Source organism: Stegodyphus dumicola, chromosome X1 (assembly GCF_044657685.1).
Source record: "Stegodyphus dumicola isolate Sdum_Otavi_A_Nest chromosome X1, ASM4465768v1".
Classification (NCBI taxonomy): domain Eukaryota; kingdom Metazoa; phylum Arthropoda; class Arachnida; order Araneae; family Eresidae; genus Stegodyphus; species Stegodyphus dumicola.
The window spans coordinates 192192869-192212334 of NC_140780.1; the positions used below are offsets into that span (position 1 = coordinate 192192869).

General features: G+C 35.2%; 1 protein-coding gene across 1 annotated transcript in view; it reads left to right on the forward strand.

Moving 5' to 3' along the window:
• Positions 1-248: 248 nt before the first annotated feature.
• LOC118181936 (uncharacterized) overlaps positions 249-19466 on the forward strand; it is a 59680-nt gene continuing 40462 nt past the window's right edge. Inside the window, exon 1 of the mRNA XM_035351172.2 lies at positions 249-533. Coding sequence (XP_035207063.1) covers positions 455-533 — 79 coding nt within the window. The 5' untranslated portion in view covers positions 249-454. The remainder of the gene's footprint in view (positions 534-19466) is intronic.

Below are 19466 nucleotides of genomic sequence, written 5' to 3' on the forward strand. Positions count from 1 at the left end.
TGAAAATTTGAGCAATTAATATTAGCCAAATTCGTTTAGGAAATGCAAAATATAATAAAAGTTGTATAATTATTTTCATCGTCAAACAATAACTAATTCAAAGTTATCTTTAGAGAGAAATTACACGATTAAAAATATCAGCAATACACTTTAATCCAACCATGACCTTGTATCTTCTAGCCGATAAAACTCGCATTTAAGAACTACAACAGGAAAGTTATCCAACCTTTCTCTTATAGCCAGGATAAGATAACAATTCAACCAATCACAACTGGTTTGGCCTTTTCGCTAAAATTCGTAAGATATAAAGAGTTTCAAAAATTCTTTGTAACTCTAAAATAATCTAAGGCAATTTTGAATTATAATTAGCAAAACCTCTTTTATTTGCTTAATTAAGTACATATTAAGATTAAGGCTATCTATAACTTTCATTAAATGAGTGTAAAAGTGTAGAATGGAAATTTCCATAAAATGGTTTATTATAGGTATTATGATTTTCAAGATATCGCTGGCTTCATGTTATTATCATGAATGTAAGTCGCATTTTCATTGTTATATTTACATATGTTAAGGCTTATTTATTGATATTTTCTCCTTGTGAACGTTTTCTTACCACAAAATAGAAAGCTGAAAAACTTATTTCTTAAATTTTTAAGTGATTTACTATATAAATATATTTTAGAAGTTTATATGAAATTAATACTTCGTAATACGGTATATTTATGTCTTGACCTGATTTTTCGTTAGATTTCATTTTGGTTTTTCCCAGAATGATATATTTTTTTTTTAAATTACCATGCACTTTTATATTATTAAAGAATTTATTATATTTAATCTGAGACAGTAAGGGAAAGTACTGCATTTTTATTGAGCTATCTAAATTTTTAAATTTATTTTTCATGAATGATTATAGACATAAACCTGCAGTGAAATAATTTGTATATATATATAATGTGAAACTACAATATAAAAGTATAGCTAAAGCAAATTAAAATTATAATTATTAGTTTTATTTTTTTCCTGTATATATGCATGCAATACCAATCACATCCTATATCAGTGAATATGTAAAGAAGCTTTTCGTGTTCATGTGGATTAGATGAGGTTACTTTCTACGAAGTGCAGTATAATTGAAAGTAATATGAATAAAACCATGATTATTATTATTCATTAGATTTACCAACATCTATGATTTTTAAACAATTGTAAGCTCATAATCGACAAATGTATTCTATGATATTTAGTATCGTTAAATGTATAAACTTCAGCTAAAAAGCAACAGGTATATGTACAGGTAAGAAACAACAGATAAATTATTACCTTGATATAAATTTATGAAACATAGCAGGTATGTGCCACAATAATATGCCTCATACCTAAGGAAAGGCCCACCAGCGGCCGAGCGGTAAAGTCGCTGAACACTGGTAGTTCGGTCCGAGGTTCGAATCCCGCGAACGGGCTGGCTGCTTGGGCGTTTTCGTGGTTTTCCCCATGTGTAACGTGTATACGAGCCATTTTCCCTTAGAAAGTCCTCCACGAAGGCATCCTTCCTCTTAGGCAGATAGCCCTCGAGGCTTTGCTATAATCACACACACACCCTTAGAAAGTCCTCCACGAAGGCATCCCTCCCCTTAGGCAGATAGCCCACGTGTGCTTTGCCATAATTAAATACACACATACCTAAGGAAAAGAGTATAGGAGATTAAACTGAGGACTGGAAATTATTAAAGCTATTAATGTCGACCTTTAAACTCGGAATGATGTACACATGCAGGTATAAACATATGTATATATATATATATATATATATATATATATTGGACAGACAATAATCTCGTGTACTTATGCAATAATTGGGGGTCAAATTTCGTAAGATAATACGTCTTTCTAATTTGCAGATGCACGTATATAATATTGAATATAATGAAAACGTTCTCTCAACCGCACTGCACTATCAGTTTGTCATTTATTAAATCAATTTATATTATATTTTGGTTTTACACAGAATAGAAATATAAGAAAGGAAATATAATAGGTGAAATTGAATGCGATGAATAGTTCAACAGGAGTCCTAATGCATTTTGGAAGTGCGCTATGGAACGCTATGAAACGGAAAGTGCTTCATGTGTTTTGCTTTAAATTTACTTTTATAATCGTGTTATATTGGCACTTCTAATACATCTTTTTTGGTACTATTCGTTTCAGAATATATTGGGTGTATACGGTAGACTGCATATCTTATAAAGATGCAAATCAGGAAGAACAACAGAGTGTTTATTATCTTAAAATAAAATCTGCTTAAACCTTCAACAGTGGACGAAGCTGAAATCGTGTTATAATTATTAATTTCAGCAGGCTAAGTAATTATCGCATCGTAATGAATTTTTTAATATTTGAAAAGCGGGAAACTTATTTTCCTGTCAGAATAATTTTATGATGTATAGATGAATAGAGAAAGGTTTTATTCAACCGATTAAGCTCCAGGAAACGTGTATCTTCTAAAAAAAGAGATAGAGTTCCTAATAAATAGGCATCGATCTAAATAACACCGCTTGAAATGTTAAGAAAATGAGTCAAGTAAATAAATCTAATTATACAAAAGGATCTGAGCAATGCAATTGCATATTTCGTGTGAAAACGCCCAAACATGCTGCTACTTCGAATAGAGAGAATGAAAAATAAATTTAAATTAGTTCTGAAACAAATGATAAAAGTGTAATTTAAATACCAGCCTGTCAGTCTATACTCAAAAACGCTTTCGATTAGACTTGTTTTCGACAACTCTGTTAAATTTGACATTCGCATTTACCACAAGTTGCAGGCCCACCAGCGGCCGAGCGGTAAAGTCGCTGAACACTGGTACTTCGGTCCGAGGTTTGAATCCCGCGAACAGGCTGGATACATGGAGTTTTCGTGGTTTTTGCCATGTGTAACGTATATACGAGCCAGTTTCCCTTAGAAAATCCTCCAGGAATGCATCCCTCCCCTTAGGCAGATAGCCCTCGAGGCTTTGCCATAATCACACACACATTACCACAAGTTGCAAATTACGAGTTAAATACTTTTCCCTTTTATCCGTATATTTTAAATTTTTTATTGCCTTAAAAGTCTGCGTGTGTTCAATTTATAGAAAATATAAATTACGGTCATATACTTCCGATACTGCATTTTCTAAAGACAGAAAATAATATGTGAGATAAATTTATTTGTAAATTAAGATATAAATGATAAACGAAACAAGCATTATAAACAGTAAAATACACTATTGTATACTATTGGTTTTATTACTAAAAGCATGTGTATCTAAGTAATTTGTAAGCCATTTCAACGCCCTTTAATATGCAGCACTTAAACCCTCTTCTCGAAAAACTAGATTTTTTTCAAGGGAGAAAACAAAACAAAAACAAAAAACGATGCATTTGACAGGATTCGAACTACTGACCTTTAAGCTCTCACTTGCGTGTGACACTCTTACATTACGAAAGCATACAGAGCAGAAAACACGAAAAATTTACTCTGTCTTCGCTATACGAAAAGTCAGCTATGGGATTCGAAAACGGATTTTGCAATTGCCAACTGGACGTGCTTACCACCTATACCATGAAAAAATGCACAATGAAATGCGATGATTCGTTATACCCCAATAAAAACCAGTGGCTATTTTTTGGATCGAATTTCGAATTACGCGATTTTTGATTAGCAATATTTAGCTATAATTTAAAAGATATAGAAGAATCTGTCATTTTGAATAGAAAAAGCAGCAGAAAACTTTTGTTAAATATACTCTATGCCATTGTGGCCAAGCTCCTTGATAGTCCGAGCCATTTTTCAAAATTTAAAATTTTTCGCGAGCCGCAATTAAATTCGTATTTAAAAGGTATGCAAAAAAAGGTATTAAAAATTTTTTATAGAAATTATAATTATTGAAAGCATATAAATAAAAGTACAAAATATGTTTATTGAATTTAAATATTAAAAATTAAAGACATTTATTTTACTTCACTTTATAATTCTTTAAAATTTGGTGAATAATTGGTGACAGCACTTCTCAGTAATTCTTTGAGATGCTGGTTAGTTAATACTGGTCGTTGTTTGGATTTCACGAATTTTAAAGTGGAATAAAATGATTCACATAAGTACGTTGTTCCGAATATTCAAATAATTCGACAAGCAGCCTTTTTTAATTCAGGATACTTCGATTCTAGTACAAATTTCCAAAATTCGGTAATCGGCGTCGACTTACAGTGGGTAAAAAAAGTATTTGCACACCTACATTTTTGTTTGCAATTCATAAAAAGAAGCATTAAGAAATAAAAAAATTGGTATTGCCAAATCAGAATAAGTTTAATCATCCAAAACAAACAGATAAATTACAATAATATAAATAAAAATGCTTTTTTGTAACAAAATTAAAATATCTCGTATCAAAAAAGTATTTGCACACCTGCATGAATACAAAAGAAATAAAATATATAAGCAAATTTCAAATAACTAATACTTAGTATGCATGCCTTTAGCATCTATTACTGCTTCTAATCTTGCTGGCATTGATTTAATTAAATTTTCTGTAACAGTAGGCTCAGTATTCGGTCACCCTTTAATAAGGGCTAGTTTAAGGGCAGATTTGCTTGAAATCTTCCTTTTTCTTATTTTTAAATCCAAAGAATTCCACAGATTTTCCAAAGGATTTAAGTCTGGTGATTGTGGTGGAGAGGCAAGTTTTCTGGGTACATTATAAAGCAACCACATACGAGTTGTACCTGCAGTGTGCTTGGGATCATTGTCTTGCTGAAAATAGTACGAATTACTGATACCCAATTTTATTGCACTTTGTGGCAAGTTATCTCGCAACACATCAATATAGGTTCGAGCTGTCATATTCCCATCAATGAAACACAAATTACCAATTCCTTTGCTAGCCATGCACCCCCAAATCATAACAGAACCTCCTCCATGTTTAACTGTAGGTAACACATTTTTGGTATTTTTCATACCAAAAATGGTATGCAGGTCATGGTCATGGACCAAATATGGTCTCCAAACTAATACCAAAAATGGTATTAGTTTGGAGAAAACCAGCACAAGGTTTTCTCCAAACTAATTTTCTGCCATCTGATTTAAAGATATTGAACTCACTCTCGTCGGAGAATATGACATTTTTCCAGAAATCGATTGGCTTATTGATATATTCCTTAGCGAATTCAAGTCTCTTCAGTCTGTTTCGTTCAGTTAGGAGAGGTTTTTTTCCTTGGTGATCTCCCATAAATGTGTGCATCGTGCAGGACATTTCGAACACTTTGGGCACAGATTTGAATTCCAGATGTTGAAGCGACATCATTGGCTAAAGTAATTGCACTAACAAATGGATTTTTTGATGCTTCTCTTATGATTTTTCGCTTCATTCGCAGTGAAAGTTTCTTTGCGCGTCCAGAGCGCAAGTTATTTGATGTAGATCCTCTTTCTTTATAACATACCAAATAGTAGAGAAGCAAACATTTACTTTTTTTACCTATTTCTTGATAACTTAGGCCATTTTCACATAGAGAAAAAAAATTTTCTCGCAATGAAATCGACAATTTAGATTTCTTAGGTGCCATTACAATTTGAATCGGCAATCAACTGATAACGTTTCGACAACACCTCCTTTTATAGTCGTCTTACATATATTATTTACTGCGGGATGACTGTCAAATAATAGCATAAAATGCAAATTTGCTAGAGTTGAGTTGAGTGTGCAAATACTTTTTTTTGACATAAGCTATTTTAATATTGTTGCAAAAAATGTTTTTTATTAATATTATTGTATTTTTTGTAATTAATTTAAATGAATAGGCTTATTATATTTTAAATGCCAATTTTTGTATTTATTAATGCATTTTCTTATAAACTGTGAACAAAAATGTATGTGTGCAAATACTTTTTGTACCCACTGTACATTTTAATTGTAGAGCTTGATCTTCTTGCATCTCTATTAATTCTAATTCTCCAGAGGCTTTTTGGGTCATAATTATATTGGAAATGGAAAACTCACCTTGAATTATGTTAATTTCAAATGGATTCAGAAAAAAAATCAAGAGACGATTTAAAATATTTCAAGGCTTGAAATCTATTTTGGAATTCCGTCAATATTCCTTCTAGCTTCTTTGTATACTCGTTGAGTTTTTCTTGTTTAATATTGGAACAAATTTTTTCTTAATTCGAGGAAAATGACAAAATGTTTTAATTTAATGTCCTTTTGAAAAAGTTGTAATTTAGTTTGAAAACTAAATATATACTGTGAGATGTCAGATATTATTTTATTTTTCTCCTGCAATTGTAAATTCAGTGTTTGCAAATGTTCCATGACATCAGTCAAAAATATTAAGTCTTGTAACCACTCGTCATCCTTTAATTCTGAATAGGTTATTTCCTTTTCTTTTAGAAATGCAATTATCGGATCAAACAAATCTACAAATCGATTTAATTCGTTGTAGCTAGATAACCATCTAACTATGGAAAAGAAATTAATGTCATTTGAAAGTTCTTCGTCCTTTAATTCTTCAAGGAAATTTTTTAATTGTCGATGACATTTTTGCATTGGTGCGAATGTAATTTACAATGTGTAACATTGTTTTCATAACATCAGGATATTTTAAATATTTTGTAACGAGATGTTCTCGGTGAATTATGCAGTGAATCGGTATAAATTGTGGAATTTGAGAATCATCTCTTAAAAGCCCAATAAGACCGATCTTTTTACCCAGCATTGCCGGAGCTCCTTCAGTTGCAATGCTTACAAGTTTATTAAGAGGCACATCAAAAGTTTTCATTATGGAATCTAATGCATTTTTAATATCGACACCGAGGGTTGACTCTTGTAGTTCTACTAAATCTAATAATTCTTTTTTAACAACGAAGTAGGTGAAACAAAACGTATGAAAACTGCCAATTGCGGAAGATCTGTGATATCTGTCGATTCGCCAAGGGCTAAGCTGAATGCAATACGGTTCTTCAAATCGTTTTTTAAATTATACTCAAGAGATGTATAAATTGCAGTTATGCGTCGTTCGGTTGTGTGTCTCGAGATGGGAATTTGCGGAACAACTTTGTGAAATGCTGCATTATCTGGATCTAAAACTTTAAGTACATTTTCCAAGTTTTTTTTTTTTTTTTAATAAACTCTCCCTCTCCATACGGGCGTTTTGCACGAGCAATAACAAAACTAGCAATAACCAGGCAATAGCAAAACTTCCAAGCAATATCAAAACTATCTTCAGCCACATACGTGGCTATTAGCTTGATTGCTAAAGGTCATCAAAATTGACTGTTGTGTATTTAAATTTGACTTTAAAGAAGAAAGTTTATCTGATCTTAATTTTGAATTTGGTGGATACTGATTAGAAAACTGAGGATCAGTGGTTTCATAATGTCAACGTAAATTGCTAGCTTTATAATGTTTGACCGTAGAATTATAAATAACACATAATGCTTTTCCGTTATTGTTAATAAAAAAAATTCTTCTTCCACTCATTATTAAAACTTCTATTTTCTTGCTCGTATTTTCTTTTTTTATTTTCGTTCTCTGTCCTCATATTTTTAAAAAAACTGGAAATAAATAAAGAAATTTAGAAAATACAAGTTTTGTGTTTTTGAAACAATAGCAGCACGTGTTACATACTACGAAACAAATTATAGTTAACTTACTAAAAATTTCAGATTACAAATTATATCCGTAGCAAGAGTGATACAAATTGTTTGCTCCAGAGCACAATGTCAACTGTCCTTTGCAATGAAAGTTTACAAATTCAAAATCGGTCTGGAGTCTGTCGATTAAGTAGATCGTCGTTCGTCGAGAAGCAATCGACCAGACAAGTCCTTGACTCCCATATGTGTCTCATAATTAACGTGACCATTTATTTTTTGACTCAAAACGGGACATTGGTTTATTTAGGTCAAATCATAGGTAGTCAATGAAAAGAAACAACACTTTTTTAAAGCTATTTATTCAGAAAAAGTTAGTTGGCTTAAAAGTTACGAATCACAATATAGGTACCCAAAATGTTTAGTTATATTTATATTTATCAGAAGAACAAATTTGTTTTAATATAGCTGGTGACGATTTCAAGTAAGAATGAAACTCTTCGCACGTTTTTTTATATTCACCTTAATTATCAACATCGCCTTTAGAACTGAAATTTGTAACTGGGTTTTCTCAGATGTCCACAATTTGTTCAACATAGAAAATACTCTTTCTACTGAAGCATTTGTAGCAGGCAAACATAAAATACATTCAATTGCAATAAAAAAGTTTTTATGCTGAAGATTGTTGGCGCGAAAGTGTTTGAATACTTCCACCCAACGGGTTTCCGTGGAAACATTTAAATTATTCCATTCCGTTATTTTTTGCGATGGTAATGTAATTAGAAATTAATGAAAATTCGTCAAAAACTTCAGTATCTTTATTACGGTCAATATATTGCTTTTCAATTTATACATCAAGAGATTTTTTAATGTCTTCCCATGTGGGGACTTTTTTTTAATCTGCCCAATAAAATATCTCCATTTCTTTGATAAGAAAGCAAATCCACTGCTCCAGATATTCACGGCTTGTTTTATAAAATTCTGTAGCCGTCCTTTTCACAAATTCTTCATCGATATCAGTACCACTATCTTTCCATTTTAACATTAATTGACGGACCATAAATGGAAGAAACTGATTGGTCTGTTTCTGAGTTAAATTGTCTTTTAATTTATTGATTTCTTTTGCAGCTTCAATTGCCGATACAGTCTGACCTTCAAGTTTTAAAACAGATTGATAAAAACTTGCTGACTGAGCGTGTAAAAAATAAAACCACAATTCGGATGTGGGATCTTCAAAAAAGTTTTTTAATAGCAAGGGGCATTTTTCAATACTCAAAAAGTAGCTTTTTAACAGCTGATACATTTTAAAACCCTCTGCAAAGCAGGCATAAGAGCAAGCCATCTGGTTTTGCTATAGCCGAGCATTTGTTGATATTCTGTTTCAGTTTCGGCACAAAACTCCTTCAGAGCTTCAACTCGAATCGTATAAATAAAAATAAATGAATATATCTTCACAATAACGCTTTCGTAACCTACGGGTAGCCCATCTGCAGCAGATTTTATTGCATTGTGAATTACATGGGCTCCATATCCAATACCTATTAATTCTTTTTTCAGAGATGATTGTAATTTCGTTAATGGATTGTTAGTTCCTCCCCTAACTGCACCTCTGAAATTGACGTTGACATTGTCCCCACAAAATGCTACGACTTTTGCTGTCAAATTATTATCTGTCAACACTTGGTTTAAATAATTGACAATGATGTCAGAAGTTTCACCACGTTGGTCTTGGAAATCTAAAATTTTTACTTTTACACCTACAGTTAGTCAATAAAGTCTGCGTACATCAAGAAAAGTAATATCAAATCCAAATTTTAAGGTGCGAAAAGGGTAGTTTCTTAAAGTTTTATTATTTAAATATTTAGTTTCAATAAGGGACTTTGAAATTATTTAACTGTAATATTTTCATATCTAATAATTTATGCACGCTAATTTTTAAAAGATAAGTGGCCAGAAATCAAAGCCAATAAAGTTTGCGTACAACGCGAAGGAGGCGGGGGATTTCTTATCTAACTTTTTAACTTTAAATTTGAGAATGCAAAGAAGGTTGCACTTTCAAGGTCATTGACTTCTGAAGCAAATTTCACGTTGATTGGAAGTTGCTATTTCTATTTTCTTTGACGAAAATGACAACCTAAAAAGAAATTCCTTTAGTTACGAAATAACTAATTATCAAATTGAGAGATGAAGGTAAAACTCTTCGTTATATTGGTAAAACCATTGGAAAACCATTTTCTAGTGTGCAAAGAGTTATTCAAAACTATCTTGACACTGGTAGTCTTGCTGTAAAACCAAGATGTGGGAGACCGAAGAAGCTAATGCAGAGAGAAGAAAGAAAAATTCTTTTACGAATTAAACAAAATCCTAAACTTTCTGCTGCAAGCATTGCAAAAGACATTTTTTTTAACTAGCAACAAGGAAATTTCTCCTGAAACTGTACGAAAAGGGCTGCGAAAGTCCGATTATCATGGACGCAAACCTAGGTCTAAGCCATACATTTCCGAGACAAATAGAAAGAAAAGAATTGCTTTTGCCAAAACATATTTAAACACTTCGCAGGACTTCTGGAACAATGTAATTTGGTCAGATGAAAGTAAATTTACAATATTTAAAGTTAATGGCCACCCTATTGTATGGAGAAAATCAAGCACAGAACTGAATTGAGAAATTTAAATCCAACTGTCAAACATGGAGTTGGCGGTGTGATGGTATGGGGGTGTATGTCGTCGAAAGGAGTTGGAAATTTTCACATTATTGATAAAGTCATGGATAAGTATGTTTATCTGGATATTCTGAAGAAAAATCTACGAGACAGTGCCCGAAATTTAAACCTTTCTAATACCTTTATTTTCCAACAAGACAACGACCCGAAACATACAGCTAAAATTGTGAAGGAATATCTCCTCTATCACACTCCAAGACAGTTGCGTACTCCTCCACAGTCACCAGACCTTAATCCAATCGAACATTTGTGGGCAAAATTGGAGAAACGAATTCGAAAACACAATATTAGGTCGCGAAATAAGCTAATTAGTAAATTGCAGGAAGAATGGTCGAAATTTACGTCGGATGAAAATGAAAAACTAGTTCATTCAATGCCCAGACGTCTGCAAGCTGTTTTGAAGAATAAAGGATATCTTACAAAGTATTGAAGTAATGTAAAAAACTTGTATTTTTTTTTTTTTTTTTTTTTTTTTTTTTGAAAGCGTACGCAGACTTATTGGAGGGAATTTCGGAGTTTTTTTGACAAAATATATTTTTGAAAAATGTAAAAAGTATTACACTGATATTATTTACTTTTTATTTAAGCTTACAATTTTTAGCTAATAGAAGAAAAAAAATGCAATGATTAAAATACATTTTTCGGTACTTTTCCGTTTTGCCGGCGCAGGCGATAAAGTCGCCAATAATGGTACAACTGATGCCAAACGGAATATCCTCGCTGGTAACATTTTACACTTCATTTTCAAAACAAGTCGCAGCCATTTCTTATCAGATTGATTGTTTCTTTCAATACTGGCATAGAATTACATAGAATTTTATGCCCTAAGGCCACTCGCGGTAATTAAGTCAATTACGATGTTCTCACACCGCTCACCCGAAAGGCGAAAATATAGATAAGGCAAAGTCAAGGGTTAAATTCATCCATTCTAATGCGAATGCACCAGCGAAATAAAACACTGCGGTTTTACATAAGCTATTTGTACGAATTTAAGTAATTCTTGCATTTAAACTTGTATTCCAAATTAAGATTTAACTTGAAATGAATGCAGATAATTACTGAGAAAATTAGATTTTTGTAGCGTAGTTTACGTGAGATGAGATCACTCGGGGTCACGTGATACGAACCGGCTAATCAAGAAGTTGAACTATGAAAGCATAGTAAATTCTTAACTAATGTTATTTTACAAATTTATTATCTTTATTTATTGGCTTTTTACAAAATTTTAAACGATATTAAATTGTTTATGCCTTCAAAATTAAAAATTCTCAGAACTAACATTTGTTAACATTTTTTATGTGTATACTGTATGTTGTCGCAATAAAGTCTGCTTGGCGAGATTTGCGCCGGCGAAACGGAAAAGTACCCATTTTTCTATGCTTTAAGTGTTTTTTTAATTTAAAATTTAGTCTGTACGCAGACTTTTATGACTAACTGTACGTAAGGTTGAAAAAAGCGCACTACAATGGGGTATATTTTCTTGTTACCGTGGTTTGAGGCGTCGTTTAGTATTGTAATACAATTGCACTTATCAAGATCATCTTTTAATTCTTTCATTGCTGTAGGCGCCAAAACATTTACTACAATAGCTTCTGATTTCGTACGCGCGCATGTAAATTTGGGATCAAAACATGATTGAATCAATTTCGACGCACAATCATTAGAACGAAAACTGTGGTTTTCTTGTATCGTGTGATAAGCCCAGACGCCTTCTGCCGCGGCGATATCCAAGTCCTTCAAAGTTGGCGCGTCCGATTTCTTGAAAAAGTATAACAATGAAGAACTCGAAGCGGCGGAACGATCGACATTTTTATGTTTGTCAGACTTTAAATGCTATTCAATATCACCGCCACCACTGTGGGAAACACTAAATTCTGTACGACACTTTTCACATCTGACATCTGATGGAGTATTTATTTGCTTAATAAACGGATATTTTTCTTGTAAGCTAACATTGAACGAACACTTGCGCTTCGGCATTTTAACTTGGGATTCCGAAGCAAAAGAAATTTAAATTATTTACTACACGAACATCAAACAAAAACAAAACAAATAGCGAGAAGTGGGCAAATGAAAAGTTTGTCAAACAATAGTCAATAAGTCAACAAAACACGAGCGATATGACGTCTTGGCCACTCTCGGCTACCGTTGCGTTGACGACGACGCGGTCTCGCTCTCACACACCGCTAGATCGCGTCCGGTTGGTGCGGGCGTCACATTGCGACGACGTGCAGGGAGGTGGCCGGCCGTCTGCTACTCAAATTTTCGTGCGGTTTTTGAAAACGGGACAATTTTGCATCCCACAGTCCATTTCGGGGACACCGGGACTCGTAACTGTAAAAAGGAACAGTCCCATTCAAAACGGGACGTCTGGTCACGTTACTCATAATTCACGAGGCAGGAGTCGAAGGAGAAGAAAATCCGACGAAAAGAACTGTTACGCAACTGTTTATGTTCGTTCGCGATGTTTTCGATGAGTCATATCATTCTTAACTTGGACGGAAATGAAATTTGTTACAACGTTGCACTTAGTCTTTCATATTTCTTGTCAGTAATTTAAAAGACATTTTGAAACACATACGGAACGATAATAATTTTTTAAAATGTAAAAACACAAAAATGAAAAGGGAACTCGGGTACATTTATTGAGAGCCACAAATAATCCTTCAAAAAGCCGCAAGTTGGCCACCCCTGGTCTATGCTAAAGGAATATATATTTTTTCCTTAACACTGTGACTATCGGTGATCAATTTGCACATATTTCGGTCAAATAGAAACCAATATTTTTGATTTAATTGTAGGGTCTGCTTTAATTGCAGCGGATTTAATTTTAGGTGCGACAATTCATTATTAATTTTAGCATATACTCCGGCTTTCCCTTTCTATAAGTTTGTTAATTATGGATCGGATTTCCCTGGTTGAATTTGAGGAGATAATGTTTGAGCAGCTCCTTTGAGTAAGGCTTATAGCTGAATAGATAATATTAACACCTTGTTCTGTGTTATCTTCTGAGTGGTGTCCGAAAAATTTTCTGAATTCTTCAGCCATTACATTAGCGATATCCGTTTCTGAATGGTATATTCTGCTCATATGATTAATGGAATGAAACTGTCTGGTCTTAGGAGTTCTTATGGATTTAGCAATTTTCCAAACTGTGTTTCGCTTGTATTTCTACATTTACAAGAAGTATATCCAGCAATTTGATCTATAAGAAGATCTAGTGGCTTACTGCAGCAGTAGTACATCGAAGCGCGGCAACAAAAGAACTTTCCCAGTTGCTATTTCACCATTTGGGGAGGAATGACTATTACAGCAATCCCGTATACAGGTCTGCGAGACCGACTTCAGCATTCTCCCGTCTTACAGATATTTACTCTGTCTTTTGGGAAATGACTGTAATGTGTTACCACGCTGTTTCATTTAGCTTAATAGGCAAACAACGGCCGATTATTAAAGTCGCTATGTTTAGTCTGAGGTTCGTATTCTGGCGAAAGACAGGCTGCATGGACGTTTTCGTGGCTTTCGTCATCCATTTCCACGTAACTTTCCTCCATGTGTATGCGAGCCAGTTTTCCTTAGAAAGTCCTCCATGAAGGCATTCCTTCCCTTGCGCAGACAACCCTCGAGTGCTCTGCCATAATCAAATAAATAAACCGAACCTTCACCTTAATATTGTGTTCTTTTATGAAAACTTATCAATATTTTTTTAAAAAATTTTCTTGTTATTAAATTGGGAAGTTTTAATAGTTAACTTTACGGCTGGCATTAGTTAATGGATTTGACTAATTTATTTTATTATTTAATCTTAACTTTTAAACATTTGTGCACATTCTAAATTAGCCTGCCAAACTGATGACCCGCAATATATGTCTTAATCCTCTCGGATACGCAAAGTGCAGCTTTAATTCATTGAAAAATCATCCTTTTTACGGAAAATATATTCGTACTTTAAACTTCGATTATTTAACTAATAATAATAATAACAATAATGCAAATAGAAATGTCTGAACACCTTATAAGGTATTTTCCCTCCTCTGCAGCATGGTGTAACGGTTAGCACACTCGGCTTGTAATCGAGAGGTCAAGGGTTCGGGTTCGGTGAAGACAGCGCTCATTTCTTCAGTTTCCTGACTTCAAAATAAACTAATGACTCTACAGTGCCTCCCGAACTAAAAGGTGGAGAATGATGATTCTTCACCACCAGGATTTGGTGGTCCCTTAATCCCCAGTCGCCATTTAAAAGGGGAAGTATATAAGGTACTTTCTCCCTCCTTTCTGTATGCCTTCCTGGTGCAACGGTTAGTATACTCGAGTTCGTGTATTCGAGAGTTCCAAGCTCGAGTCCCTTAGAGGGCATTGTATATTTTTCACTTCTTCAGCATAAAAAAAAACCCTAATGACTCTATATCTGGTCACGATATTCTGGATTATCCATTGAAGGACCCTCATCGGCAAGGGGATATGATCGATCTCTATTTGCTTTTTCTTTCTGTAATTGGACATAAATTGGTAAAATATTAATATATCCTTTTAATGAGCGTATCTGTATATCAACATATATTTATATTCGTAATTATTTAGTGTCTGGTATTCTCTCACTATTTATTTCTCAATACTGTATATTTAATGCATTTGTTTCTTCTACCTATTGGAATTATTACAATTTTTTATCATAGCTGAATCGGATAGCTAAACTAGGGATGCTAATTCTTCCTGAATCACGATGTGACACTCTTCGCAGTGAAATTTTCGCCTCTCTGAAAAGATTAAATGAATCTCTTGTTTATATAAGTGGAAGTTGATTTTGCTCTCTGTAAAATTACTTCTTGATGATGCTAAGCATCTTATTCCTTTCCTGAAACCTTATTCACGGTATCTGATATTTTATTCCCCCCGCCCGGTAACGATAAAACGAACAAATCCGCCACTTTATTACAGTGTTACACTTAGGTGACGAAAAACCGTCGCATTTATTGCGAAAAATGAGAAAACTGGGAAGAAAGTGCATTACCGACGATTTCCTCGAAACGTTGGGGCTTCAAAGACTCCAGTGAGAAATACAAACTATTTTGTCTATGAACTCGAGATCGCTAGCTTACATAGCTAAAACGGCCGACAAGATTTCCGAGGTCCGTACAGCTAAGGTACACGTAGAAGCTAGGCCAGCACCTCTGCAGTACCACAGGAGATTGAGGTATTACTGAACCAAGCTAACTGTTAAGCTTTCTCTCTAACTTGGAGAACGAATGCCCCGGGCGTGATTCGAGAATTTCCCACCCCTCTATACCTATCACCAACCTCTCGACAGAACTTTCTGCCTGTTCTGTATTTTGACTGCCCCCTTGCCGCACAAACATCATACGCTTACGAACATCTGTATCTGCACCTAATTCGAACCCAGGCCCATCGGTATGGCAGTTAGTACCACTAACCACTTCGGTGATCTTACGAGAATCCGTACTTTCAGCATGGTACGGCAGTTAACAGCGAAGCGGAGTGTTAAAGCACAGCTTATCAACAGCCCCAGTCCCAAGAAATTAGGGACCAACGTTGTTCAGGTTCAACCTACCAGTTCGAAAGAACTGCTTGTCAGCTGAATCTGATTTGAACCAACTTAAAAACTCTACTGAAGTCATATCAGAATTAGAACAGTCGTTTGAAATATGAGAACCCGAGCCAGTTAAGAGAACATTTACCATTTTTGAGGCATCATCAGAACTCACAGTAGGAGAGATCTTAGCCGCTTTCACCATTCTCATTCCAAATAATCCACAGGAGGCAGTATACCGTAGAAAACCGCTTCCACGAAAGGAAAACACTTGTAACTGGATCGTAGAGGCCGCCACAAACCATATTCTGAGCAAAGAATTTCCTCGGGTCTTAGCTCATGCAATTTCGAACAGCATTTCCAAATGCGCAAGTGCTACAACTGTCAAAAGTTTGGCCACTTCGCCAAATATTGTAAGATTCAACAGCTTGTACAAGGTGCGATGAAGGACGTACTATAAAAGACTGCAGCTCCGAGAGCAAGAGGTGCAAAAACTGCACCCTATCAAACAAAGGCAGAGGTACTAGCTACAAGACTAGTCATTCCGCAAGTTCCACAGCATGTCCTACGTACAAAACGTAACTGGAAAACATCACCAAAGCTAAACATTTGCAGATCCCATATCATACAGCAGATATGGATAGAAACATTCTGTTGCAATGTAATTTACAAAGAGTTAAAGCAGCTACCTTAAATATTGTTCAACTAATCCTACTCAAAACGTTTTCTTTGGCATTACTCCAGGAGTCCTACATAATCCATGGTACTATTGTAGAGATATCAGGTATTTTTTGAAAGCAGGAGAGATGAAAAAATGCAACGCCTTCGCCGGTAATCGAAATGCGGACCTCTGGAATACGCGCCCAGTGTGCAGACCACCACACCATGAAGGCATGCTAAGAAGGCGGGAGAAATATACTTCCCCTTTCAGAAGGTGACTGAGGTTTTTAGGGGACTCAATCGCCAAATCCTGGGTGTGAAGAATCATCATCCAACAACCTTTTAGTCCGGCCTCCACTGTAGGGACATTAGGTATTTTTTGAAAGCAGGAGAGACGAAAAAATGCAACGCCTTCGCGGAGAATCGAACCGCGGACATCTGTAAAACGCTCCCAGCGTGCAGAGCACCACACCACGAAGCGATGCTAGGAAGGCGGGATAAATACCTTATACTATAACAGGAGTTCCCCTTACTTGCAAGGTATTTATATCCAAAACCAAGCTGCCAGCTATCATTTACAATTGGCCCTCTGAATCCAATGCTCAAAGCTCAAGCAGACCATACAGTTCCTATCCTTTTTGATACAGTTTATAATATTTGGATGTTAACCAATATTTAGTTTCCACGGAGTAAGGAAATTGATCATAGTGGCAGATGACTTTAATTCTACAAGCCCTTAATGAGGTGAAGATTCGGAAGACGTTCGAGCTCGATCAGTCATTGAATTTTGAGTGCCGAACAGGCTTATACAGTCCTCATTAGTGAGGAGTCTGTCCAGCATTCAACACTAGCAGGGCAAATGAATGGCCAGATTTAACCATGGATTCGTCACTGGCCCATATACGTAACTGGAAGGCTACAGACATTCCAACTCTAAATGATCCCAATCTAATTCAGTTCGAACTAGACTGCCCCATGTAATTTGTCATCAAACAAAGGTTCAAAACTTGCTATGGGGGACAAAAGAAATTTATATGCTTGTTAAGATCTGCAGCCGTCCGAATTCTAAGCGACTTACGTAACTGTAAAAATCCGAAAACGTTGGGCAACTCCTAAGCTGATTTAATCAATACAATATTGGACGCAGCAAAAAACACCTATAAGACAAAAGTGCTTAAAGCTAAAACCTTAAGGTGCTTAAGGGAACACAGAATTAACAGCGCTTAGGAGCAAAGTACAATCTCTACGTAGAAAAACTCAGGCAGAGACAGAGAGAAGAATCTCAGAATGATAATGTATAAAAAGGAGACAGCAATACGCAAGAAAAACATCCAGAAACCAGGAGTCAGGAAAGGTAGAAGCAAATAAACTATCAAAATCGACAGTTAACAATTCCAGTCTTTTAGTACATTCGGAAAAGACACCAGTTTCCTGCTTGAAAGAAATAACAATGGAGAAGCTCATGGAACAATAACAAGGTCGCTCTGACAACTCATCAACAGGAAAAAGAACTCGCAAGTTCTTTCTGAAAGCTAGCCATGAGCTGAAAGTGCCCGAGAGTTTTGCATGCCGTATTTTTCAGGCCACGGCCCTTTTCCTAAATATCTGAAGCGTTTTGAGCTGGGCACTTCGGAACTATGACAGTGGGGAGAGGTAGGTCATAAGGTATTTTCTCCCTCCTTTCTGCATGCCTTCGTGGTGCAACGCCAGAACGCACTCGGCGCATATTCGAGAGGTCCGGGTTCGAGTCCCGGCGAGGACATTGCTCACTTTTCACGTCTCCAGCATCAAAATAACCTAACGACTCTACAAGATAACCCTAATCAATCACTACCTTTTCGACTGTAATAGCACAGCCGACTGTCACCTACAGCCTCATGTTTTCAATATTGGCCGCAGTGGGCAGATAAATTTCTGAAAGCTAACTCTGTGGAAAGGAAATTAGAAAGTGTAATTGGCTATTGTGCTTCTCACTATGGCCCTACTCCAGCCATAGTAAATAATTATTGGCTTCCTTTCAGCAATGGAACAATGAATAATATAACGTGTACTTAATCAAGCACTTTTATAATATTTTGTTTGCATAGACAGTTCAGTTTATATGGCAGCCAACACATTTAGTATTGTGGCAACATGGATAAATTGTACTTGTATGTAATTGAGGTTGTTGATTTTTTATTGTTTATACATATGATTCAGTTTTATTTGCAATCAGCGCATTATTTTTTATTGCAGTTTTGAAAAGAGTATGTTTCTACGACTATGCTTTCATTATTTGACATATAAGTAACATAAACACATACGTGCAGCTTGAAATATACCTAAAGCTGCCTAACATTATCTACACTGGCAACATAAAATCAATAATTATATGTCTATATGCAATTATGATAATAAAATGGCAATGTAACTCAACTTCCGATGTAGCTTAACTGTATATACAACAATGTATTTTAAATGGGCCTTGTTTGCTAATGTATCTTTTTTACATTGAATTTCAATAAATGTCGTCTGGACCGCTGGCCCAGCCCGAGGCAGGGCTCGGCTGTAATGAAGGATAGTATCTGACAGGATGACATTTACACTGTTAGACTTTTCTTGAAAAAGTTAAGGCTAGCTGTCACCGCTGGTGGCGTTTCACACATTAACCACTGCAAACTGACCGTCTCCTCACTGTTACAGTTACAGGTAGAAGGAAGACCAGCACTTTTGTAGTACCACAGATGATTGAGGTTTTGCCGAACCTAGCTAAAAGTTGAGCTTCTACCCCAGTTTTGAGAAAGAACCACCCGGAGAGAGGTCCGAGAGTTTTCACTCTTCTTCTCCTAACAACAATCTCTTGGCAGGACTTTCGGCTCACCATATATTTTGAAAGGCCCTCTTACCACATAGAGGCTATACATTTACAATTATCTA